Genomic DNA, 23,087 nt, shown 5'->3' on the forward strand with positions numbered 1-23,087 from the left:
AGCGGGTTGTGTTAGCGGTTATTAGATAGCGGATTATATTAGCAGGTTTAACCAGCAGATTGTATTAGCGATTTATAAAAAAGTGTTTGGCAAAATTAGCTGTTTAGATTAGCGGTTAACATGTAAAATGACCATAAGGGTATACATTATAATTTATAATTTATAATTCATAATAATAATAATAATAATTTAAAAAAAAAAAAAAACAAAAAAACAAAAGAAGGGAGCAGCAGCACAAGCTGCTCCCCTCTTGTATTCCCACTTTTCCCACCGTCCCACATCGGTGGGAAAAGTGGGAATGGAGCCTTTAAGGAGCCTCAAGGCTCCACAAATTTGTTGCCCATCCCAGATGGGCAACATTGAGGAGCCAAACGGCTCCTCAAATTAAGGAGCTAATTCGGCTCCTCAATAAGTTTTTTTTTTTTTTTTTTTAATATAAACAAGGGTATTTTGGGGAAAATTTAATTTTCCCCAAAACACCAACTATAAACGCTGCAAAGTGCAGCGTTTGCAAAAGCAGCGGTTTGGAGCAAACCGCTGCTAATCAAATGATTTTTTTTGGCGGTTTGACCATGTCAAACCGTCAAAAACGGCGGATCCGCCAATAACTAAACATGGCCTAAATGTACATTATACAATATAATGTACACTGAAAACAAAAATAATGTATATAAAATAATGTATATCCCCTGAATATAATGTACATTATTTTTGTACTGAATATATATTCTTTTTATACTGAATATACATTAGTTTACAGTAAACAAAATATAGGCCCTGTTTGGTAAAAAATTGGCCTATAGGCCAATTTTGGCTTATTTGACCACTATTAATTGTTTGATTTAGTTAAAATATCAATATAAATGTTTGGTTAGTTAGCTTTTTGCAACTCTAAAAGGCTAAAATTAAAAAAGCTACTACTAGCAACTTTTTCAATTAGCTTTTTGAGAAAAGAAATTATATTAAACAGACCGCTAATTTACCAAACACTTTTCCACAATCAGCTAATGTTATCAACAATTTATACCCTCTAATTAACACAATCAGCTAACAGCAAACAACTATCAGCTAACAGTCATTTTACCAAACAGGGCCATAGTCCACACAACTTATGTCGACCCTAGTCTACGGCAGATGAGTGGATGACAGAACCTAAAAGTTAGGTACATTAATTAATTAATCGTCCTTCCCTTCGGCATCTGGTAAAAAATACACGTAAGACCCAGCGAAGCCACATGATATAATTACAATACACAAGAATTTCGTAGAACTTAGAAAATAATAATGCGTCACCCAAGTCAACCAAAATCAACATCCAAATGTCAAATTATTACCTATTTAAATGAAACTAATCCAATTAAGTTTTGATCAAATTCTATTCAGACGCTAATTTTCTCAAAAACGTTATTACATATATATGGGCTCCACACTTCCACTTCCACTTCCTACTTCTTCTTGGCAGTAGTAGAATACACGTTTCTTTCTTCCTCATTTCCGTTTAGGGCTGGCGTCTTTAAGGCTTTACGCCTTTAATCCTTAAAACCTTGTCAAACATAGCATACCTGTCTCTTCTCTCCTTCACCCACGCTCAAGCTCAACATCATCATGTCTACTTGTTCTTCTTCCTCAGCCAGACCTTTGAAAATTGGCATAATTGGATTCGGCAATTTCGCGCAGTTCCTGTCAAAAACCATGATAAAACAGGGTCATTCCTTGAGAGCAACCTCAAGATCAGATCATTCTCAACTTTGCAAACAACTTGGCATTCCATTTTACAGGTATCTATCTGCCTCTGCACAGGAAGCATTTTCAAGTTGAATGTTATTGACTAATTGTGTTTTCACACAGGGATATGAGTGCATTTCTTGAATCAGACAATGAAGTTGTATTGATATGCACATCAATCCTGTCTCTATCACAAGTAGTGAAGCCAATGCCATTCAATTCCCTGAAACGGCCTACGCTCTTTGTAGATGTCCTCTCAGTAAAAGAATTCCCCAGAGACCTCCTTCTGCAGGTATGCTTGCAAATTCAACCATTTTTTATCACATGGATGGACTTCTGTTTCATGCCCATAACCTGCTTGTTTTATGTCTTGTATGTGTAAGGTACTTCCTGAGAACATGGACTTGCTTTGTACTCACCCGATGTTCGGCCCAGAAAGTGGGAAACATGGTTGGCAAGATCTGAGCTTTATGTATGACAGAGTTCGAATAAGAGATGAAGCTCTATGCTACAGTTTCATACATATCTTTTCTAGTGAGGTAGGCACCCGGGGTTTCTAAATTCTCTAAGAAAAGCTCAATTGTAAAGTATTCTAAGCAATAATGGTCTTTACAGGGTTGCAGGATGCTGGAAATGAGTTGTGAGGAACATGATAAATTGGCTGCTCGAACTCAATTTCTAACTCACACAATTGGGAGGTAAACTAAAAGTTATAGAGGGCTAAACAAATTAAAAGTTATAGAGGGCTAAAATAATGAGTGAATTTCTTTCTTCAACACAGGATCCTATCAGAAATGGATGTTGAGCCAACACCCCTGGACACAAAGGGATTTCAGAAGCTCTTTGAGGTGGTAGGTGTGTCCAATCCAAGACCAACACCATTTTGCATATGATGAATTAAACGGACAAATGTTAGCTGTTAGCTGTTAGCTTATTGGTTTAGTAGGTTTGAGTAGTTGATAGCATTAACTTATTGTAGAAAGATTGTTGATTTTATATGCAAAATGACTTTTTCAAAAAGCTGATTGAAAAAACTACCTTGAGCAGCTTTTTGAATTTTAACATTTTGGAGCCTTAAGTTGTTACAAAAAGCTAATTAATCAAACACTTGCATTTAATGTTTAACTAAGTCAAACAGTTAATAGTAGTCAAAAAATTAACTGATAAGCTAACTATGTTACCAAACAGGGCATTATAAAACCTTTTCTCATGGAGAAGAGAAGCTAGTATATGCATTATATATATACTTGAATTACTTGCAGAAGGAGAGCACTGTAAAAGACAGCTTTGATCTGTTTAGCGGGCTGTTCATTCATAACAGGTTTGCCAGGCAGCAGGTAAACAACTGTCTCCAAATTTTTCTGTAAATATGTCATTTATTATCCAAATTTAAACCCAGAAACAAAAAAAAAAGTTGAACAGCACTGAAATGCACACTCATATGCCAGATGCAGAGTTTAGAAGAAGCCCTTGAGAAGACTAAAAGGAAGTTGCAAGAGAGGATGGAGAGCAGCACATGAGCATTTCTTAACTGTGTTAAAGAATCTATAGTCATGAAAATTGACTTTCTTAATGTCATTGAAATGCCACCATATGGGCAAAGACCAATATGTGACCCCATATTACTATTTCCTTTAAAGTTTGATTCTTTTAGCCCTCTTCTGACAAGCCATTAATCATGAGAATGACATCCATATACTCTGGTTAGCTGATAGTGTTTATGCTTTTGGGGACAGACTGTAACTAGTATACCTTGGATTCACCTGTGTGAGTATTTAGGGATGGTAGATGACCATCTTGTCAAATTGCAAAAAGAAATGGAATTGGCCAATACTTTTTAATCTCATTAGATCATAATGCAGCTTATTATGCTCGCAAAATTGACATTTCAGTGCAGCTTTTTGTTCTGCTCAAGTATGTAGACTCTAGATTTGATGCATACTTGCCAAAATTTGAATCAATCCCATCTAATAAATTTTATATTGTATGTAAAAAAGTATGCAAGATAACATTCAATAGTATTTGCATATAAGATTATCTCAAAGGCTTCAAGAAAGACTCTGTATAACTATATACATTCTTGTTGATTTCATCAATTTTTGTATCATCTGCAATATGATTTGAAGAATAGATCATTCAAAAGCAAAACCATATAAAATTTATTGTGGCACTCTTTTTATCAAAAGATAATCTGTAACAGATTTCAGATTAATATGTGAATACAGTTTAAAACACATATATCTTAATCATAAGGTGATTAATCTTAAGGAGAACATCCCAAAATTTAGAGGCTACTATGCACTTCACCGATAAGAATGCAATAGATACACAAACAAATAAGATCAGAAGTAAACCTTCTAGATATGTACGGTAGATTACCGAGAAACACTTTGCAGGCCAGAGAAATAAGCATCGCTTCCTGAAATTCTTCAAAATAAGCTCATGTTCCTTGTCGGAACTTGATCCGCTTCACCTAAATACACAAATCCGATTACTCATATGTTTCTTCCGTACCTTCCCCGTCTCGTCCTCCTCCGCCGTCAACGATTGTTCGATCACCATAGGTTTTGGCGCCAGTATTCACTACATTATCGTGTCCCTGCTCACGTAAGTAAATCTGGATAATTTCATATGATAATTATTAGGATCAAATTAAATACGGAGTATTATGTAAATTATTTAGTCCTTGGGATGGTTCATATAATCACGTGAGAAGCTTCTCCCATGTGAAAAATGGAATGGAGATCTGAGTCGTTGATCTAATATCAGTTCAATTCAAACTGAATGAAATTAATATATATATATATATATATATATATATAAATGCTTCTCGACAATATGGATGTAAACAATGAAGTGTTTCGAACTGACGCATCTTAAACTTTGAACTTATGCATTTTAAACTGCAAAATAATGCACATTAAACTTTAAACATACGTACCTCAAAAGTTAAACTAATACACCTTAAACTAGAAAGTGACGCACCATAAATTTTAAAAATACGCACATTAAGTTTTAAACATACACACCTTAAGTTATATATTTACGCACCTTTAAGTTATAAACTTACGCACCTTAAACTTTAAACATACGCACCTTAAACTATAAACTTACATACCTTAAGCTTTAAGCATATGCACCTTAAGCTATAAACCTACGCACCTTAAATTATAAATTTATGCATCTTAAACTAGAAAATGATGCACAATAAGTTTTAAGTATACACACCTTAACCTATAAACTTACGTACCTTAAACTATAAAAGTATGCATTATATATTATCGAATGAAAATGTAGTATAATTAAAATTATGCTTTAGTATTACCATAATGAATTTATTATGTGTATAAAATAAACTAAATAGTAAAGCTCATAGAAATGTACATATTGTCAAATGAACTTGTAGTATACTAAAATGATAGGGATAAGGGTCAAATAGGCCCTTCAACTATAAGACAAAGTGCAATTAGCCCCTTGAATTAACAAAAGCTCCAATTAACCCCTTCATCTTTTTACTTGTATGCAATTAAGTCCATAACTTTCTAAATTTGTGCAATTAGCTTAATTTGAAGGTAAACATAAGGTAATAGTAGGTCAAATTGATTTTTTTTTTTTTTTAAAAAAACTAAAACTAAAATTAAAACTAAAAAAAAAAAAAAAAAAAAAAAAACAAACAAACAAATTACGTCCAGTTTGACGGAGAAGCCGGCCCATTCTCCGTCGACTGGACTGAGAAGCCATTGCCAGCTTCTCCGTCCAGTTTGACGGAGAGCCATGGCCGACTTCTCCGTCAACTGGGCTTAGAATCCATGGCCGACTTCTCCGTCAAACTGGACGGAGAAGCCATGTCTGGTATCTCTGTCCAGTTTGACGGAGAGCCATGGCCGACTTTTCCGTCCAGTTTGACGGAGAAGCCATGACCGGCTTCTCCGTCAACTGGGCGAAGAAGCCATGGTCGGCTTCTCCGTCAACTGGCCGGAGAAGCCAGCCATGGCAGTTTCTCCGCCGACTTCTCCGTCTAGTTTGACGGAGAAGCCTGTTTTTTTTTTTTTTTTAATTTCTTTATTATTTTATTTTTTATTTGAATTAAAAAAAGATATTATTTTATTTTTATTTTTTAAAAAAAATTACCTGCAACTTTAATGTAACCTTCTAATTAACCTAATTGCACAAAAATGAAAAGATAAAGGGTCTAATTGAAGCTTTTGTTAGTTTAAGGGCCTAATTGCACTTTGGCCTATAGTTGAAGGGTCTATTTGACCCTTATCCCAAAATGATATTTTAATATTGTTATAATGAATATATTGTGTGTATAAAATAAAATTGGATAGCATAGACATGAAGTGTAATTAAAATAATATTTCAACTTACTATAATGAAACTAATTTGTGAACAATGAAATTAAAACCAGAGTTCATACAACAGTAATAATTTTTTTAATTAAATTAAACACATTGTTTTACTTTATGGTTCATGTTGTTACATTGGACTATAATGCACAGTAAAGTGTGCCTCTGATGATGGATTGGGCCAGCTTTATGCATCCAAAAATAGTAATTTATTCCAAAAATTTACTCATAACTTTTACTCTTAGAACTATAGATAAAGTATTTTGTAATAATAGATAAAAAGTATGACCCCTTTTATATTAAGTAATCAAAGCATGTCACGTGTTAAAGAGTAAAAATTAGAAGTATAAAATGAGAGTAGATATAGAATTGCACTTAGGCACCATATTTCATCACTTACTATAAATTAGCATCTCAAATTGAGTAGAGTTTGTAAAATATTTTGATTTACAAAGAATTAAGGCGAGGAAGTGGCGCAAGATAGTCAAGACGAGCGTATCTTAGCAAGTAGCAGAAGAAATGGGCTGCAAGCGTAGGTGAAGAAACTGATGGGGGTGGGGTTGAGCGGCGGACACTTCGAAGCACTCACTCACTACCAACTGTGAATTCAATCATCCCTTTCTCTCAGCTCTCTCAGAACTATAAATAACTTTTTCTTTCTCTCTCTTCTTCCAACCTCATTTCTCTAATTTCTCAGCGATCGCCGTTCACTTCTACGCCGATGGAGTCTGCCGCTGTTTTCCGCTCCTTCCACCGTAACTATCTCTCTCTCTCTCTCTCTCTCTCTCTCTCTCTCTCTGTATTTGTGTCTACGTATTATATATTTGTATGTATATGTGTTTACATGTTAAGCGCATGTTCATTTATGTATGTGAAGTTTCCATTTACGGAATAAAGGAAATATGATGTCGTGTGAACTGATCCTGAGATTGAATTCTCTAATTTATTGCTCCGTATTTTCCATAATTCGTAATAAGCCACTTTTACATTACGTTTTATCATCTCAGATCTAAGTAGCGCCGGTTTATTCAGTTTTAAAATTAAATTTTGGATTATTTCTGCTGTCAATTTTATTCTTCTAAGTAAACTTAGATCGGTGTTTCGGTTTTGGAAGGCAAGGTGGTTGTGAGCATCCTGCTGCATTTTGGCATGTCATAATCTTGATGTAATGAAATTAGGTAGTGTGGAATTGAGTTGGAAAAGCATGGAATGCCTCTGTTTCATGTTCTCTGAATGTATTTACTTGTCTTATTCAGTGAATACCAAAGCACTTCTATAGTTCTATGTTAGCAATTCGACTCTCCCATTTGTGAGGTCTGTTTGGGCTTCAAGAAACAATCTGCCAATAGTCTTGTAAATCTGATTTTGAAGGGCTAGTCAAATTATCTTAAACTCATTATCACTATGCTGGTGATTTAAAAGTTTGCATTTCGCAGATTCTGTTGGTACCACTTCTCCTCTGAAGTCAGTCTGGGAAATGCCTAGCTTGGTTTCCATGAAAAATGCTTCCTTCTCATATCAGTGTAGCTTGCCATTTGGTAATAAGCTCATTTCTTCAGTCAACAAGAATAGAAGACTAGTAGCATCATGTGCAAAGGTCTCTGAAACTAATGTATCAGCAATATCCAATGGTCAGTGATTTCCTGTCAACTCTTCTAATTTTATATGAAGTATCAACAATATTAACTCTCTTTTAGCTTTAAATTACCTGCCATTCTCAGTATGGTTATACCCTAATTTATTTACCCCCTTCATCACCGCTGGCTGAAACCTTGTTCCCTAAAGGCCGGTTTATTTAAAAACTCTTATTTGAGCTTGGACTTGCATTCTTTTTTATGTATCTTTTCATGATTATAACTTCAATGGGGGAGAACTTCTTGATGTCTATACTTATTAGCAATAACAAGTTATTTGATACTTCTTTAATTCTACATTTACCCCAAGGAACTATTCTGACAGATAGTGACCAAAAAAAGCCAGCTGAGAAGAATCCACCATTTAAAGCAACATTTCCTGATGGCTTTGAGGTTTGTTATTTGTTGGTTTTTGGTTTTGCAGTAGCATGTCTTGCATTAACAGTTTTGGTGTGGGGTGAAGTATGAGGTTTATTTTTGTTTTCTGTCAGGCCCTGATCACAGAAGTGTGCGATGAAACAGAAGTTGCTGAGTTGAAAGTTAAAGTAATATTTCCTTCCCAGTGACATTATGTCTGCATGCATGATTTCTTGCTTGTGTATTGAAAATTCTGAAGCCTGTAAACTCAATGGCATGGGTTCAGGAGTTATGCATTATGCAGATACAAGTCTTGCACTCACTCTTGCATGGGTTACTATCCTAACTAAAGCTAAAGATTAGGTTCATTGAATACTTCAAAAGGAAAGACTCTCATTCATCAAATTTAATTGAACCAGAAAAAGTGTCCAGTAAAAGAATACTGCCTCCGACCACAGGCTTGAGCAAAATATAACCATGACTCTGTAATTTAGATACTCCATATTAAACTCTGTAATATTGGTTCTCTTATTTGATGCATAAGTTCTTTCATTCTAGTGTCACTGCAACAAACAATTAACTAAAAGAAATCTTATAGCCTAGACCTTCCCATGCGTAATAGTCAATTAAGAAGCAATTTTCATTCTGTTGTCATGCTGCAATTACAGATCTTAAATTTCCATCTCTTTCTTCTGTCAATTTTCTCAGTTTCAAATCTTGTCATATTAGTACTCTCGAGTCTCGATAAAAATTTAACAAGGTTTCCATTAGATTAAAGATCTAAAGTGCAAATCACAAATTCACAACGCTAGTTACTAGTAATAAGATTAATGTGCCCTTAATCTGGTTCAGGTTTCAGATAATAGTAAAATCTGCACACTGTATACTAAAACATATAAAATTAAATAATAGTGCAGTCAATGGTTTGTTAATGCTATTGTCACTAACGTAGACTTTGATTTTGATGTCAAGGGCATTGTGATACTTGGTATTGGGGGTAGGATATCAATTTGGAATTAGGATTTCATTGTTTTGTATTCTAAAGTGAAAATATAGGAACAGGGTTCATTCTTGGTGTTCAGGACCCGAATTTCAAAGTATAACTATTCATGTATATAGCAGATGGATGGTGTAAATAAGATAATCTATTGTGAGTCTTGCATTGTTTCTTAACTGCCCATCAAATAAGTTATGAGCTTCTAGTGCATATTGGTCATAACTCTTGTTTGCTTAGTATCTGCTGTAGTGTGCCATTTACTTGTTTGTTATAGGTTGGGGATTTTGAAATGCACCTGAAGCGGAGTATTGAAGTTCCAGTAGCACAAGCACCAGTTATTTCTCATACACCACCACCACCACCTACTCCTAGTAAACCAGTGGTTGAATCATCACCTGTTCCTCCAACACCCTCCAAAAAGACAAACCCATTTATAAATGTCTCTGCAGAGAAGTCAGCAAAGTTAGCAGCACTTGAGGATTCTGGATCTAGTGCTTATGTCCTAGTATCATCTCCAACTGTATGTATCAAACATATTTTGAGTATAGAGATACTTTACTCCAGTATAAAGTACTCCGTAATTACTATTGGCCTATTTCTTGTCAGGTTGGTTCATTTCGACGGTCTAGAACTTTCAAGGGAAAGAAACAACCACCAGCATGTAAGGAGGTAACTCACCACCCCATTATAAGCTGACAAGCCCTTCCCCTGTCTTCCCACGACAGTTTCTTGTGACAATTCTTGTATTTTTGTTTTCAATTGTCAATTGCTAACTTTTTACTCTTTCAAGTATAACTTTGCATTTGTTATCTGTTGCCATACTTCATTGACCGTACCTTTTTTTTTTTTAATTGCTTTACCCGTTCTATTGCATGAATTACATATACCTTATCTTTATACACAGGGTGATGTTATAAAAGAAGGGCAAACAGTAGGCTTTTTGGATCAGTTCGGTACAGAATTTCCAGTCAAAGTAAGCCATTAAAATTCTTTTTTCTTTAATTGTTTTATTTCAATGTGATAATTTTATATTTTCTTAATTTTTGTACTGAGCAGTCAGATGTGGATGGAGAAGTCTTGAAGATCCTCTATAATGATGGGGGTATGCCTTTTATTTAAATACTTTCATAGTTGTTTTTGTAATAGAACGTTTTAGGAATGGTGTGTTATTTATGGCCTAAAATTACTCAATTAAAGTTATGTTCTTTGTGGCATAAGTATCAAATCTATAACATCTGGGAAAAAAAGTGCTGCTTATAAACCATTTTAAAAACAAATTCTTGCAAATCTTTCTTAAAATAAATTTCTGTTATCTGTGTTCGTTGAAGTTTACAACCGCCTCACCTTTGACCTGAAATGCTGGGCCTATTGCCTTGTCAATCAACATTCAACGTTTACATATCAATGGCTGTTGTAGCACCTGAAACTTTTATATTCTCTTATGTTTGCTTGTATATTTACAGATGCTGTTGGTTATGGTGATCCACTAATGGCTGTTTTGCCGTCATTTCATGACATCAACATCCACTGAAGGCTCTGTCATGCTCCTAGTTTAAGAGGTTACTCAACGATGTCACTCATTTTTCCTCTTTTTTTTTTTACAACTATTAATCTCGTCTCTTACCTACCAATTTGGCGTGAGTAGTGGGAGATACAAAGTTATCATTGATTGTAAGCCAAGCTTGCTAATAGACCCTCTGTATTATTTGAGCTGTCATTAGTGGGTGGGGCGTTGCTTCACTTCTGCAGAAAGTAAACTTTTGTAAGAGATATGCTGTGATGCTATTGATTACCCCTATATATGTGTTATTTCTGTCTTCTCTATTTTGGTATTCTTTTGAATATTTAGCTTTATACCAAGCTTGGGGACTTGAACCATCCCAACCAAATTGGTTAGACAATCAATTTGGTAATTACTCATAGACAATTAATTTGGTAATTACTCATCATGGCGCTGTTTATTAACTTTTTTGGTTTACAATGTCGGTTTTACTTGTGCAACTAGCTTTTCCATAAATAAACAATTTATATTAAGGGTGTATTTTAAATTTATTTTTTTGGGGGGGCCAAGTAAAGTAGTTTGGAGGTAATACAAAAAGCTGTTTATCAAACAAGGCTAATAAAATCAACATTTCCTTGAGGACAAACCAAACACATGACATAAACGCCATTTCAATCTGAAATTTGGGTTATACACAAAAATAAATACATATTGCACTGCCTGCTGTGCACATCGCCCATTCTCTAACCCTTAAATAGTCAATTGAGATTGAAACAGTGGAATGTCTATAAACATTAAATAATGGACAAAGCGTCAGGACAGTTAGACAGTACACGGTAGACGACACGAAAATCAATAGTAAATTTGCACCTCACCCACAGCTTGTATCTCAGAATCTCACAATTTTACAATTTCAACCTTCAACAAGAATGTTGACTCTCCTGCTCTGTATCAACAATCCAGTATGGTCTACACAATTGAAGTCCAGAGATGACAACAGAAACCAAAAGCTAAGAGAACAGTGAATATAATCTAACTCTTCAGCTATCATGTTTAGCATATCTGCTTGTTTCATCTGCAACCGTTTCCCATACATTAGCAATCTTCTCTGCATATCCTGCCTGATTAACATTTTAAAGAATAGTGTTTTTCCCAGTAAGGACTAATGTACATTTTAAAAAACAATACTGCTTAAAAAATTAAATCACATAAACGGAAGTTTCAAATTTCTAGCCAGCAATAGATTCCACTTCTCTTCCCAGTTTCTTTTTCTTTTCTTTTTTGTTCTATTTTTGGGGGGTGTGGGGAAGGGCCAATGGAGATATCAAAGGAGTATCTCCATATACAAGTCCAGAACTTCATTCACCAAGTTGAGCCCTACTTTCCCTAGAAGAGCCACAACTCTATATCAAGCACATATGGAATTTAGCAAAAGATTTCAATATCTTGAATTTACCAGGTAGATCAATATCAAATCATGTTTAAAGTCAATGACGAAATTCTATTAGCAGCGAATTGAATATTGTCATGGCAAGAATACTTAAAGATCAGCAAGACATCAGAGTTTAGATTAGAGAAACTATGAATGAAGAAAAGATACCTGATTAACAATAAATCCTCTCAACATGCTCAAGAAATCATCGTGCCTCTGCTTGTCTAATCTCTCTACCTCATTCTTATTGTTTTCCTGCATAATATTACCAAAAATCAGCTCCACATTTCACTCTCTCTTCTTGTGAAAAGGACATGGAGACTTTTAAGAAGATTTTTTTTTAAAGCAATGAACCAAGCAGGAGGGAGTAAACGGTAATTAAGGTTAATAAGTAAACCATAACAAGAAACATAAATTATAAGTTAGGAAGAATAATCAAGTCTATCAAGCATAATTATAAGAGAATGATCAAAAGATAAGTTCTGGAGACAACTCAAGCAGTAAGACTAAAAAATTTACAGATCTGTTACGGTCTATGCCCTTCATATGGACAAGTAATATTAAGCTGCACAGGCCTTCATAATGGACAAATGATCTCATATTTGAAAGACAGTACGCGGATAACATAAGTGTCAGTGTGTTAAGATACTTTCCTACTATCAGGATAGCTTGGTGCCAAAACTCTCAAGTCAAATGGGTGATTCTGTGCGGTATTCTACAACTTTTCTAGAAACTTACCTGTTATTTAATTAAATTTGTAACCTAATCAACTAATTTCTTGCAAGTTCTAAAACAAGGGAAAACATCTGTGTTGGTCATTCTAGTGACAAGAATATATGGAAGTCAATGTAAGATAAGAGACTTAAATGATAGGCAACAAAAAGATATTTAGAAAATAATACAAATAATTTCTTTATTTTCTTTTTTAAAAGGGAGTGATAATTCAGCAGAAAATGCCAGAACCGTGACTAAAGTGAGGTTCTAAAACAAGAATGGAGTGGTAGATAGCTAGACAGCAGAAGCAGCTACCTTGATCCGCTCATATTCTCTGACAGCACAATTCTTGGCATCCTCAGTGACTCTAACAGTTTCTCTCAGCTCTTCTATTTTCCGAATTCTAGACCTGTCCCCACCGAATATCTTAGAAGAAGCAGTTTCAAGTTTTTCAATCCTGGAATTTAATGCCGACAGCTCTGATAACAGTGTTTGTACTGTCAATAAAGCACTAGACCGATCTGAGAATGCATTATTGACAGCCAACATCATACCAAGGTATTCATGGAGCTTATCCTGCAGTGAAGACTCAAATAGATAAGTACATCGTTTGAGCATATGCAGCTGAAGAGAGTAAGAGACCAATAGGGTTATTCAGGCACTAAAATACACAGGAATAAATGTTTGTCCAAACAAGAGCAAACGACATGAATTGCAAGAAAATATTTGCATCATGCACCAAAATGTAGTTTACCTACAGAATTCAATAAGATAATAAAATTTCAACTTTAATGAGTTACCAAATGTTTAACCGTCTGGGCATTTAATTCTCTATACAATCTGCTTGCTTTAACAGAAGCAGTCGCCACATTTTTCATGTCTGTAGCTCTTGTTCTTTGAGAGTCATAAGTGGCTTCCTCCGTCTCGAACTTAGTTAATTTAACAAAAGCTAGGCCCAATTGCCCCATTGTTTCTCCAATGTCTTGCTGAGCTTTCACAAGCACTTCTGCCTGAGGAATTAAAATAGATATCAGAAGAGCGTCAGATTCACTATAGAGCAAACCGGTTTACTTCAGAGTATTGAAACTATATATTATGGTAACAAATACCCTTATTGGTATAATAAACAAAGTCATCAAAAACATAGATTTATAAGCCAATTAAGGTTATTTCAGGTTCACTAAAGTATTTATCTTGATCTTAGTGCTCGTTACAAGAAAATAAGACGAACTAGCTACACTTAACACAATCTTTTCCAGAATTTGTGATGAATTAATTTGCATTCATTACATCCAGAACTCCACATATTTCAAATTTTCAAAATCAGTATCACTTAATCACAAATAATGTATAAAACTTTAAAAGCATCATATCCCAATAACTTCGTACTTTAATTCCTTTTATGTCCATTATAAACAATAACTATCATCAGGGGAGGGAATTAAGAATAATTATGGATTCACCTCCTGAGACACATTCGTGAGCTGCTGTTCGAAATCCTGCAACCTGTCTTTCTTTTCCAAGAACTCCTTATCCTCCTCCACTACAGCCGGCTTCACCCCGACCCATTCATTAGTCACTGATTGTTTCAACTCCTTAAAAATCCGCAAGAGGTCTCTCCCTCCCTTGGCAGGCTGTGCCACCTCATTCACATCCACTGCTCCAACTCCTCCTGTCTCCCCCAAGAGTTGCTGGGGCAGATTCACTGCCCCACCCAGCATCCTAGATGCCGCATCAGTTGTCCTCACCAGTGGCAGTTTTCCCTGCACCTCCAAAAACAGTCTCAACTCCTCGCTAGTCCGAATCACTGGATGAGCTGCCAGCCTCCGCAAGTACTTCTCCAATGCCGCTCTCCGCTGCTCCACAAATTCATGCTTCTGCATCACCTGACTCTCTACCACACTCTTATCCGGCCTTACAGGGATGAAAAACCCTCGATACGCTTCTGATAACCGGTCTGACAATGTCACCACGTCTCTGAATCTCCTTCGGATGCTAAATTCGGTTCCGCTGAAGTGAGGTAAGTTCGTCCTCGTAGTAATTAGGTAGGTAACGTAAGTACTCCCTCCCGGAACAAGGGAATTCGTGAGCTCCTGCTCCTTCTGCGGATCGGAGACAGTGATTTGAAGGTACTCGGACATCGGCGTTGAGGACGACGACGACGATGGCGATGCGCCGGATTGGTCATGCCCGTTAACTTCCGGCGAAGTATGGTCGGCGTCAAAGGACCGGAAAATGGCGTCAGCATAAGACGGAGGTTCGAGGATGGAATTGAAGGAGTTAGGGTTTTGACTTTGACTCGGGCGAGGGTGCAGGGGATCGTCGTCGGTAGAAATTTCAGCGAAAGGCAAGGATGAAGCTGATAACGGGTCGGAGAACGGCTTCCGGCCGTTGGAGGAGCCGTCCGGATCGTCGTCGAGGACGAGAGACTCCATCTCTTCCTTCGATGCATATAGATGGGCCTCCTCGAAGCCCTGATTCTCATACCCCATCATATTCACTCAAATCTATTCACGGATTCACAATATATCAACAAAATTCGGACACTGAAATCGACATCTGCATCTACAGATAAGTGAGCAAATCAGATTCAGCTCAAGTGTGAAAATGTAAATAAAATTAAACTGATTACGCTAAGGCAATCCACCGGAAAATCAGTAAAAGATAAGAAGCGGATTCAGAAGAACCGAAATCTAGTAGGCGAGGAAAGATCGCCGGCGGGGAACGGAAGAGGATGAGAAACTCTGGTGTTTGAGTCCAGATGGAGACGATAATTCGAGGACTCCAACGGGGGTACGAAAACACGTGAATAACACGTGTCAAACAATATACGTGGTTAAGTATACAATTTTGGATCAGTTTTTCTTAAAAATTTATTTTACAAATATATATGAATGTAAAATAATATAGAAAATTCATTATCTATCTAAGTATAAAGGACATATTTTATTTGAAAAAGTCACTTCTTATAACCAGACCACAATGTTATTAGGTTAATAATATAATTTATCATTATTCAAATAAAAAGAGAATGGAGTATTAATCAATTTGACCTATTTCTCTTTAAAATAAAATACGGAGTAATAAAAAGAATGTCCAAACAATTGTCAAAAAAACATATATTTTTGTTACGTGTTTCTTATAACTTGAAAAGAACAATTTGTAACAATTAATAAATAATTGTCAGATCAAGATGTGAGAGTATTAATTAATGTGACAAGTTTTTATTATTAATAATAAACGTGTTCTATAAAAAAATATGATAAATAATAAACGTAATGTCTAAATAATTTGTCAAAAAACATATATTATCTACGAAAGAGGTGAATGAGTGAATAAAATATGAACTTTATAGCAGAAAATTACGAGTTTAATATTTGTCAACACCCTTTCAATTGGGTATGCATTGAATGAACCCTGCATTGTGATCTTATCAACAAATGACCACGATAAAGTCTACTAACATAAGTTATTCATAACTAACTGTTTCAAATCAAGAAGATCAATAGATCGTTATTCTTGAGAATCAAATTTGTAACCTTGTGATACCAAACTAATCGTCCAACCAATTTGACTGAATTGTTCCCAATTTCAATTCTACTTACACGAGATAGATGTCATTGTCTAAGATGGTACAGAATGACAAAAACGTGGTAATTCCTAATTAAAAACACATTGAAGTACTTTGTCTCTCTTTCTCTTTTTTTTTTTTTTTTTTTTTTTTTTAAATAATACTTTGTCTCTTTTTATTTCGCCGTTGATATTTGTCTTCTTTCCATTTTATTTGTATAATTCAATTAGTGAGGGTGAATCAACATATTCATAATTTAATTATTGAGTTAATACCCAAAATGGTCTTCGACTATAGTGGTTTTTTTCAATTTCGTCCTTAATGACTTTAGTGACCTAATATAGTCCCAGACTTTTGTGTTTCGCTCAATTTAGTCCTCTGTTTGTTATTCCGTCAAATTGGTGTTAAATAAATAGACAATTCAATAATATCAATATTGACATTTCTTTATTTTCAACCTGCGAAGTGAGAAATCCCTCTATCTGGTACGAATTACACCCAGAATTACTCTCAAACCTACGAATCAAATTTTATATTCGCAGGTTTAGGAGTGATTCTGGAGTAATTCGTAAAACGAAAAAAGGATTTCGAACTTCACATGTCTATGAGTAAAGAGATGACAATATTAAAATTACTGAATTGTCTATTTATTTAACAACAAATGAACGGAATAACAAATGATGGACTAAATTGAGCAAAAACACAAAGTCTGGGACTAAATTGAGTAAAAAACACAAAACTTTGGGACTATATTAAGTTATCAAAGTTGTTTAGGACAAAATTAAGAAAAACTACTATAATCGAGGACCATTTTCGATAGTAACTCTTTAATTATTGTATTTGATGGATGGATACTAAGGTTTAGTTGATCGGCTTGAGAGTGGTCGGTCAATTCTTGTTCCTGAGAAATGAGAATTGAGTAGACCACTAATTAAAAAAATTTTAATTACTAATTAGATAATAACACACCAAGAGAAAAAAGATTAAAAAGAAAAAAATAGAAATAGTATGTGACATTATTCGATAGGAAAATACTCCAAAGACTATCAAAGTTTACTTCCCATAATCCCATCCAAACTTTTTATGTGAACTACGGAATGTTTTTTTTTTTTTTTACCCACTTAATAAAAATCACTTATTAATAATTGTCAAAGCAAAATAATAATAATAATAATAATAATAATAATAATAATAATAATAATAATAATAATAATAATAATAATAATAATATAAAAACCTGTGTAATAAAACACGAAAAGATATATCGTACTCTTTAAGGCATACCTTGGCCCAAGATGTGGTCCCAAAGGACCCAAACACATCCAAATCTTTAAAAATCTTCAATGTACTGACCCACGGATTGACACGGCTAGATGACCCATCAACCCAAAATTATTGTATATTTACTAATAAAAAAAGGATAGAAATATATCTACTTTTACTTATTTATTGTTTGAATTTAAAAAGAGGTCATGTTTGGTAACATAATTAGTTTATCATTTAATTTTGATTTATTTGATTAATGTTAACTGTTTGATTTGGTTAAGCAATCAAAATCAATATGAGTGTTTGATCAAAATCAACTATCAACAAATAACTAATTTAACAAACATTTTTCTGCAATCAACTAATGCTAACAACTAGTCAACCCACTAACACAATCAACTAACAACTATTTACCAAACACCCCGCAATAAACAAATAAAAACTAGAAAATGGAAATAAACCAGTCTTCGGGGCTCTTTGCCGAAGATAAACTAGGCTGGCTCTTTCAGTCTTTCCTATTTATTTGCATATGTTGGGGTGGTAAATAATTCAACTATAATATCCGATTTAATTTAACTTGAGCTCATGATGTTCTTTTAAAATTTAATTTATTTTTTGACAATAACTTTTAATTTATAATTTATGACAAATTATTCTGTGGACTCGAGTCCATCTTGCAATGTGGATCCGAGTGCAAAATACACAAATTACATATTGTATGTTCAGAATTTGAATTGTAAACATTCAATATGTAAATTGTGATGAGTCGACATTACAAGGTAGACTCGGGTCCACGGTATAACTATTGTGGATTGTTTTTACCTTTGCATTGAGCAAAACATACAAGTAAACCACCTTTTTTTTCTTTTTTGTGAAATTGTTTAATAACTTAAGTACAAAATTAAAGGTTTTGAATATTACGTGATTATACAATTCATAACCTCAATTTGATGCCAAAAATCATAACCACTCGTAACTAATCTGTGGAAACCAACAAATTAAACTTAGCTTGAAACCATGATACATGCAAATAAATCTCTCTTTTTTTTGTTGTTGCATTTTTTAACACTAATATATAATAATAATAATAATAATAATAATAATCTGGCACATAGCTTAGCTTATCATATGATTAGTTAGGGACAACCCCAATCGAGTTGATTTAGTAGCTATAAGGTTCTAAGTTTGGCTCACTGTAAGATGTGTCTATTGGCTTTATTGATTTTACCCAATGTACTATGAGTAACTTGGGAGGTGCTTATACTCTTTATCAGTTTTAGTTGATCTACTATAAACGATCTAAGTTAATTTATCTTTTTGTAACTTTTTATTAATGGGTTGATAGTAATTGCGGATTTTTTCACGTCATAGGCAATACTATATTGTGTTTAAAGTACTAAGCTAGTTCATTCAAACTTCGTAACCATAATGCTCATTTTCTACGTTTTCTTGTATGCACTTCGTTTCCAACTCGGATTTGGTGAGTAGACCACCAACAAAGGGAAAAACAAATTAGGCATTTCTTGATTAGCAGAGTCAAATTAAGTGATTTCACTTAATTAATCCCCATACTCATTCAAAACTTAGGGTTGTTTAGTCAATCCCTCCTCAACTCCAATTAGTATTCACATTAGCGCATGTAATTCTCCAAACTAAACTATAATGTAACTCAGCAGGCTAGAAACAAATGGTAAGCGAACTGCTAATATAACTGTAAGGCATCAAATTTAAACTATTAATGTAACTGTATAATATCAAATTCGGATCACTAATGTAATTGTACGACATTAAATCCGGATTATTAGCCAAAGTCAGATTCTTAAAGTATGGTTGCCATCGAAGCAAAATGTACTATTAATCTTCTTTTAGTTAATCAACTAGTTGAGCTATGTTCCGGGACAATTTTTAGCAATCAATAAGAGAACAACAGCTTGTGCTACTATTGTATGTATTTTTTTGGGTATACCCAGGATTTCCACTATTGGACACAATGATTAATCTCCTCGATGGATTGTAAGCACCACTTTTAGATGAGACAACTGAGTTAGAAATTTAAAGCTGGTCCATACCCAAAGTCAATAATCGAACTTTTGACATTTGATTAAAGATAAATGAGTCACTTCCACTCAACCACACTCCAGGTTATACTATTGTATGTATGAATTAACACGAAACACGGCATCATTATGCAAACACAAGAAATCTACATGCATTTCCAAGGAATTGAAAAAGGGAAAGGCATTAAACTTATTAGTATTGAAAATGTGAAGCAAAACCTTGGAGATGGAGGATGCTGCATAGAAATACAATGTATAGAGGCTTATGAATTATGATCTAGTGGGTGCAACAACTCCTCCGACATGGCTGACCTTAATGCTAAACAAGAACCTAATTCGCCAACTTCAAACAACCCTCTCTCTCCTCTTCTTCTCCTATATAACAAAATCCTCAACTCTCATTCTCTCCACAAGCAAAACAACACTGTCACATCTAACCTTGTACGACAAAATAGAATAAAAAAACCAAAAAGATCCAAAGCAAAACAATGGAGGCATTTGGCAGCAGCATCGCGAAACCAGCCTGCTCGTTTTTCTTCTTTGGCCTTCTGCTTCTCCTTGCAACCGGGTCTTCTTTGGCGAATGCAGAAGTTCACCGCCATGAATTTGTTGTACGTACTGTCTTCGTTTCTTTCTCCTTGGGATCGCCTGTTGGGAACCGGGGGATTCTAATGACTGTTGTCTGTTTGGTTGTAAAACAGGTTCAAGAAACACCAGTGAAGAGGCTGTGCAAAACCCACAGCACAATAACGGTGAATGGACAGCTCCCTGGACCGACATTGGAAGTGAATAATGGCGATACGCTAATGGTGAAAGTTGTGAACAGAGCTCAATACAACCTCACCATTCACTGGTAAGTGTTTGATGTTCATGTAAGCATGCATGCATATATGCAAAATGTGCCATTTATTTCGAAAACCAATTCAACTGGTTTCTTTTTTCTTTCTGCAATCTTTCAAAAGGCATGGTGTTCGGCAACTAAGAACAGCATGGGCAGACGGGCCAGAGTTCATTACTCAGTGCCCAATTAAGCCGGGAGGGAGCTATACATACCGATTTACAATTGAGGGACAGGAAGGCACACTTTGGTGGCACGCCCACAGCTCATGGCTGAGGGCCACGGTCTATGGAGCGCTCATCATCCACCCAAGAAAAGGAGAACCCTATCCATTTCCTAAGCCTGCAAGAGAAACACCCATAGTACTAGGTAATTTACTAATTTTCCTTCTTAACCAAAGTATATGTGTCTGTGTCTGTGTGTGAAACTACTACTGTTATTTACCTTTCTTTGAAACACTCGATTAAATTTGATAACTGCGATGAACAGGCGAGTGGTGGGATGCAAACCCCATTGATGTTATAAGGCAGGCAACGATAACTGGAGCAGCTCCAAATGTTTCAGATGCATTCACCATCAACGGTCAGCCTGGTGATCTGTACAGATGCTCGAGTCAAGGTAAGAACTTTCGGAGCCTTAACTCTGCAGCTGCTCCTGCACAAAGCAATATAACATGAAATTAACACGGGAGTTCAAAATCACACACGATTCACTATCTTCACGAGCTTGATTGATGATCATATCCCTCGGTTACAATTTGATGCAGACACCACTATTGTCCATGTGAATGCTGGCCAGACCCACCTCCTTCGGGTTATTAACGCTGCACTTAACCAGCAGCTCTTTTTCTCGGTAGCCAACCACCATCTCACAGTGGTTGGAGCGGATGCCTCTTATTTAAAGCCATTCACCACTTCAGTCATCATGTTGGGGCCAGGACAGACTACTGATGTCCTAATTACGGGTAATCAGCTGCCTGCCCGTTACTACATGGCTGCAAGAGCATACGCCAGTGCTCAAGGAGCACCTTTCGATAACACTACAACAACAGCCATCCTCGAGTATAGCACAGCGCCCTGCCCAGCCAAGGGGATCAAGATCAGTCCACCTTTCCCACTTCTACCAGCATATAATGACACAGCCACTGCCACTGCCTTCTCTAATAGCCTCAGAAGTCCAAGACACGTGGAGGTGCCTACTCAAATCGACGAAAATCTGTTCATCACTGTTGGTCTAGGACTCAATAACTGCCCTGCTGGTGCAAGTCCCCAGAACTGCCAGGGACCAAATGGCACCCGCTTCACTGCCAGCATGAACAATGTGTCTTTCGTGTTCCCAGCCAACTTTTCCCTGCTGCAGGCACACCACCAAGGTATACCCGGAGTCTTCACAACAGACTTTCCAGCAACCCCACCAGTACAGTTTGATTATACTGGTAATGTGGCCAGATCACTTTGGCAACCTGCATCCGGAACAAAGGTGTACAAGTTAAACTACGGAGCAAGAGTGCAGGTTGTGCTGCAGGGAACAAGTATCTTCACAGCTGAGAACCACCCAATCCATCTTCACGGATATGATTTTTACATCATTGCCGAGGGCTTTGGAAACTTCAATCCACAAAGAGATACAGCAAAATTTAACCTCATTGATCCACCTATGAGAAATACAGCGAGTGTACCAGTCAATGGATGGTCAGTCATACGATTTGTTGCTGATAATCCAGGTGAGATTTCTATCACATTCCAACAATTCTTTCCTTAGTTCTTTCACACATTCAGATCATCATTCAAAACTTCAAAACATAATTTTGTTATGCAGGAGTGTGGATAATGCATTGCCATTTGGACGTTCACATTACCTGGGGTTTGGCCATGGTTTTCATAGTGGAGAATGGGATAACAGAATTGGAAGCATTAGAGGAGCCTCCACCAGATCTTCCAATCTGTTGGTAACATCAATTAGCAAACAGTAAGAAAACCAATCCAACAGTTCCATTAAAAAAAGTAAAAACTTTTCCACTTAACATATACTTCTTGTTGTCTTTCCCTGCATTAGGGCCCTGTTACCTGTTTCCTTGTTGAGTTGTTGTCCTGGTTGTATGTATTTTTTGATAGAACAAGGGTCAAGACAGTGCATATCTATCTTGCACTGTCTACCTTAAAACCCTGTTCATAGCTCCTGTATTCTTTATAGCATTACTATCTGTTTATTTTAAGTAAATGTGTACTGTAAATCATAAAAAAAATTATATCAAAAGCACATGGTAAGTTCAATTGATGTTTATAAAAAACCAAACTCGTCAAACTATTAACTTGGTAACTACAAAGTTACAAATCTTATATTTCCAACGAGAGTAGCCTATTGTCCTTCTTGGTTCCTTAGACAATTGACTTAGTAATCATAGAGTTACAAGTTCAACTCCTACTGGAGCAGTCTATTGGCCTATTACAAGTTATACTCTCGATGGGAGTAACCTATTTGCCTTCATCGTTCCTCAGTTAGTTGATTTGGTAATCATAAGGTTACAAGTTCTGGCCTATTACAAGTTATACTCTCGATGGGAGTAACCTATTTGCCTTCATCGTTCCTCAGTTAGTTGATTTGGTAATCATAAGGTTACAAGTTCAACTTTGAGCAGGAACCTTC

The 23,087-nt window shown here is 35.7% G+C and overlaps 4 protein-coding genes and 1 long non-coding RNA gene across 10 annotated transcripts; 3 read left to right on the forward strand and 2 right to left on the reverse strand.

Annotated features, from left to right (window-relative positions):
* The first annotated feature begins 1,428 nt into the window (after positions 1 to 1,428).
* On the forward strand, positions 1,429 to 20,075 carry LOC109147944 (arogenate dehydrogenase 1, chloroplastic-like). Of its 3 annotated transcripts, XM_019295621.1 has the most exons (7): positions 1,439 to 1,778; positions 1,849 to 2,017; positions 2,109 to 2,264; positions 2,341 to 2,423; positions 2,507 to 2,576; positions 2,988 to 3,062; positions 3,174 to 3,574. In XM_019295621.1, exons 1-7 carry the CDS (start codon positions 1,606 to 1,608, stop codon positions 3,243 to 3,245), a joined length of 798 nt encoding a protein of 265 aa, XP_019151166.1. In that variant the 5' UTR covers positions 1,439 to 1,605; the 3' UTR covers positions 3,246 to 3,574. The 3 variants fall into 3 exon arrangements, with proteins under 3 accessions (XP_019151165.1, XP_019151168.1, XP_019151166.1); XM_019295620.1 differs by lacking the exons at positions 2,988 to 3,062; positions 3,174 to 3,574 and adding an exon at positions 19,888 to 20,075 and having other exon boundaries at positions 1,429 to 1,778; positions 2,507 to 2,580; XM_019295623.1 differs by lacking the exon at positions 3,174 to 3,574 and having other exon boundaries at positions 1,437 to 1,778; positions 2,507 to 2,580; positions 2,988 to 3,060.
* On the reverse strand, positions 1,583 to 4,346 carry LOC109147948. The gene is made up of 3 exons (XR_002048735.1): positions 4,080 to 4,346; positions 2,982 to 3,086; positions 1,583 to 1,680 (listed from the first exon to the last, which is right to left on the reverse strand). It is a non-coding gene; the product is annotated as an uncharacterized LOC109147948 (long non-coding RNA).
* On the forward strand, positions 6,517 to 10,896 carry LOC109147942 (biotin carboxyl carrier protein of acetyl-CoA carboxylase-like). Of its 3 annotated transcripts, XM_019295618.1 has the most exons (10): positions 6,517 to 6,675; positions 6,772 to 6,829; positions 7,511 to 7,705; positions 8,019 to 8,101; positions 8,200 to 8,253; positions 9,337 to 9,582; positions 9,669 to 9,731; positions 9,967 to 10,035; positions 10,119 to 10,164; positions 10,526 to 10,896. In XM_019295618.1, exons 2-10 carry the CDS (start codon positions 6,796 to 6,798, stop codon positions 10,591 to 10,593), a joined length of 858 nt encoding a protein of 285 aa, XP_019151163.1. In that variant the 5' UTR covers positions 6,517 to 6,675; positions 6,772 to 6,795; the 3' UTR covers positions 10,594 to 10,896. The 3 variants fall into 3 exon arrangements, with proteins under 3 accessions (XP_019151163.1, XP_019151162.1, XP_019151164.1); XM_019295617.1 differs by having other exon boundaries at positions 6,519 to 6,829; XM_019295619.1 differs by having other exon boundaries at positions 6,522 to 6,829; positions 8,034 to 8,101.
* On the reverse strand, positions 11,303 to 15,508 carry LOC109147940 (sorting nexin 2B-like). Its single transcript, XM_019295615.1, has 5 exons — positions 14,173 to 15,508; positions 13,510 to 13,719; positions 13,025 to 13,285; positions 12,164 to 12,250; positions 11,303 to 11,684 (listed from the first exon to the last, which is right to left on the reverse strand). Exons 1-5 carry the CDS (start codon positions 15,202 to 15,204, stop codon positions 11,604 to 11,606), a joined length of 1,671 nt encoding a protein of 556 aa, XP_019151160.1. The 5' UTR covers positions 15,205 to 15,508; the 3' UTR covers positions 11,303 to 11,603.
* Positions 20,066 to 22,718, forward strand: LOC109147939 (laccase-12-like). Of its 2 annotated transcripts, none has more exons than XM_019295613.1 (6): positions 20,066 to 20,214; positions 20,305 to 20,456; positions 20,566 to 20,810; positions 20,931 to 21,091; positions 21,186 to 22,164; positions 22,260 to 22,718. In XM_019295613.1, the coding sequence occupies exons 1-6, from the start codon at positions 20,092 to 20,094 to the stop codon at positions 22,391 to 22,393; spliced, it is 1,794 nt and encodes a 597-aa protein (XP_019151158.1). In that variant the 5' UTR covers positions 20,066 to 20,091; the 3' UTR covers positions 22,394 to 22,718. The 2 variants fall into 2 exon arrangements, with proteins under 2 accessions (XP_019151158.1, XP_019151159.1); XM_019295614.1 differs by having other exon boundaries at positions 20,931 to 21,059; positions 21,208 to 22,164.
* Positions 22,719 to 23,087: the final 369 nt, after the last annotated feature.

Source organism: Ipomoea nil, unplaced genomic scaffold (genome assembly GCF_001879475.1).
Source record: "Ipomoea nil cultivar Tokyo-kokei standard unplaced genomic scaffold, Asagao_1.1 scaffold2036, whole genome shotgun sequence".
Taxonomy (NCBI): Eukaryota; Viridiplantae; Streptophyta; class Magnoliopsida; order Solanales; family Convolvulaceae; genus Ipomoea; species Ipomoea nil.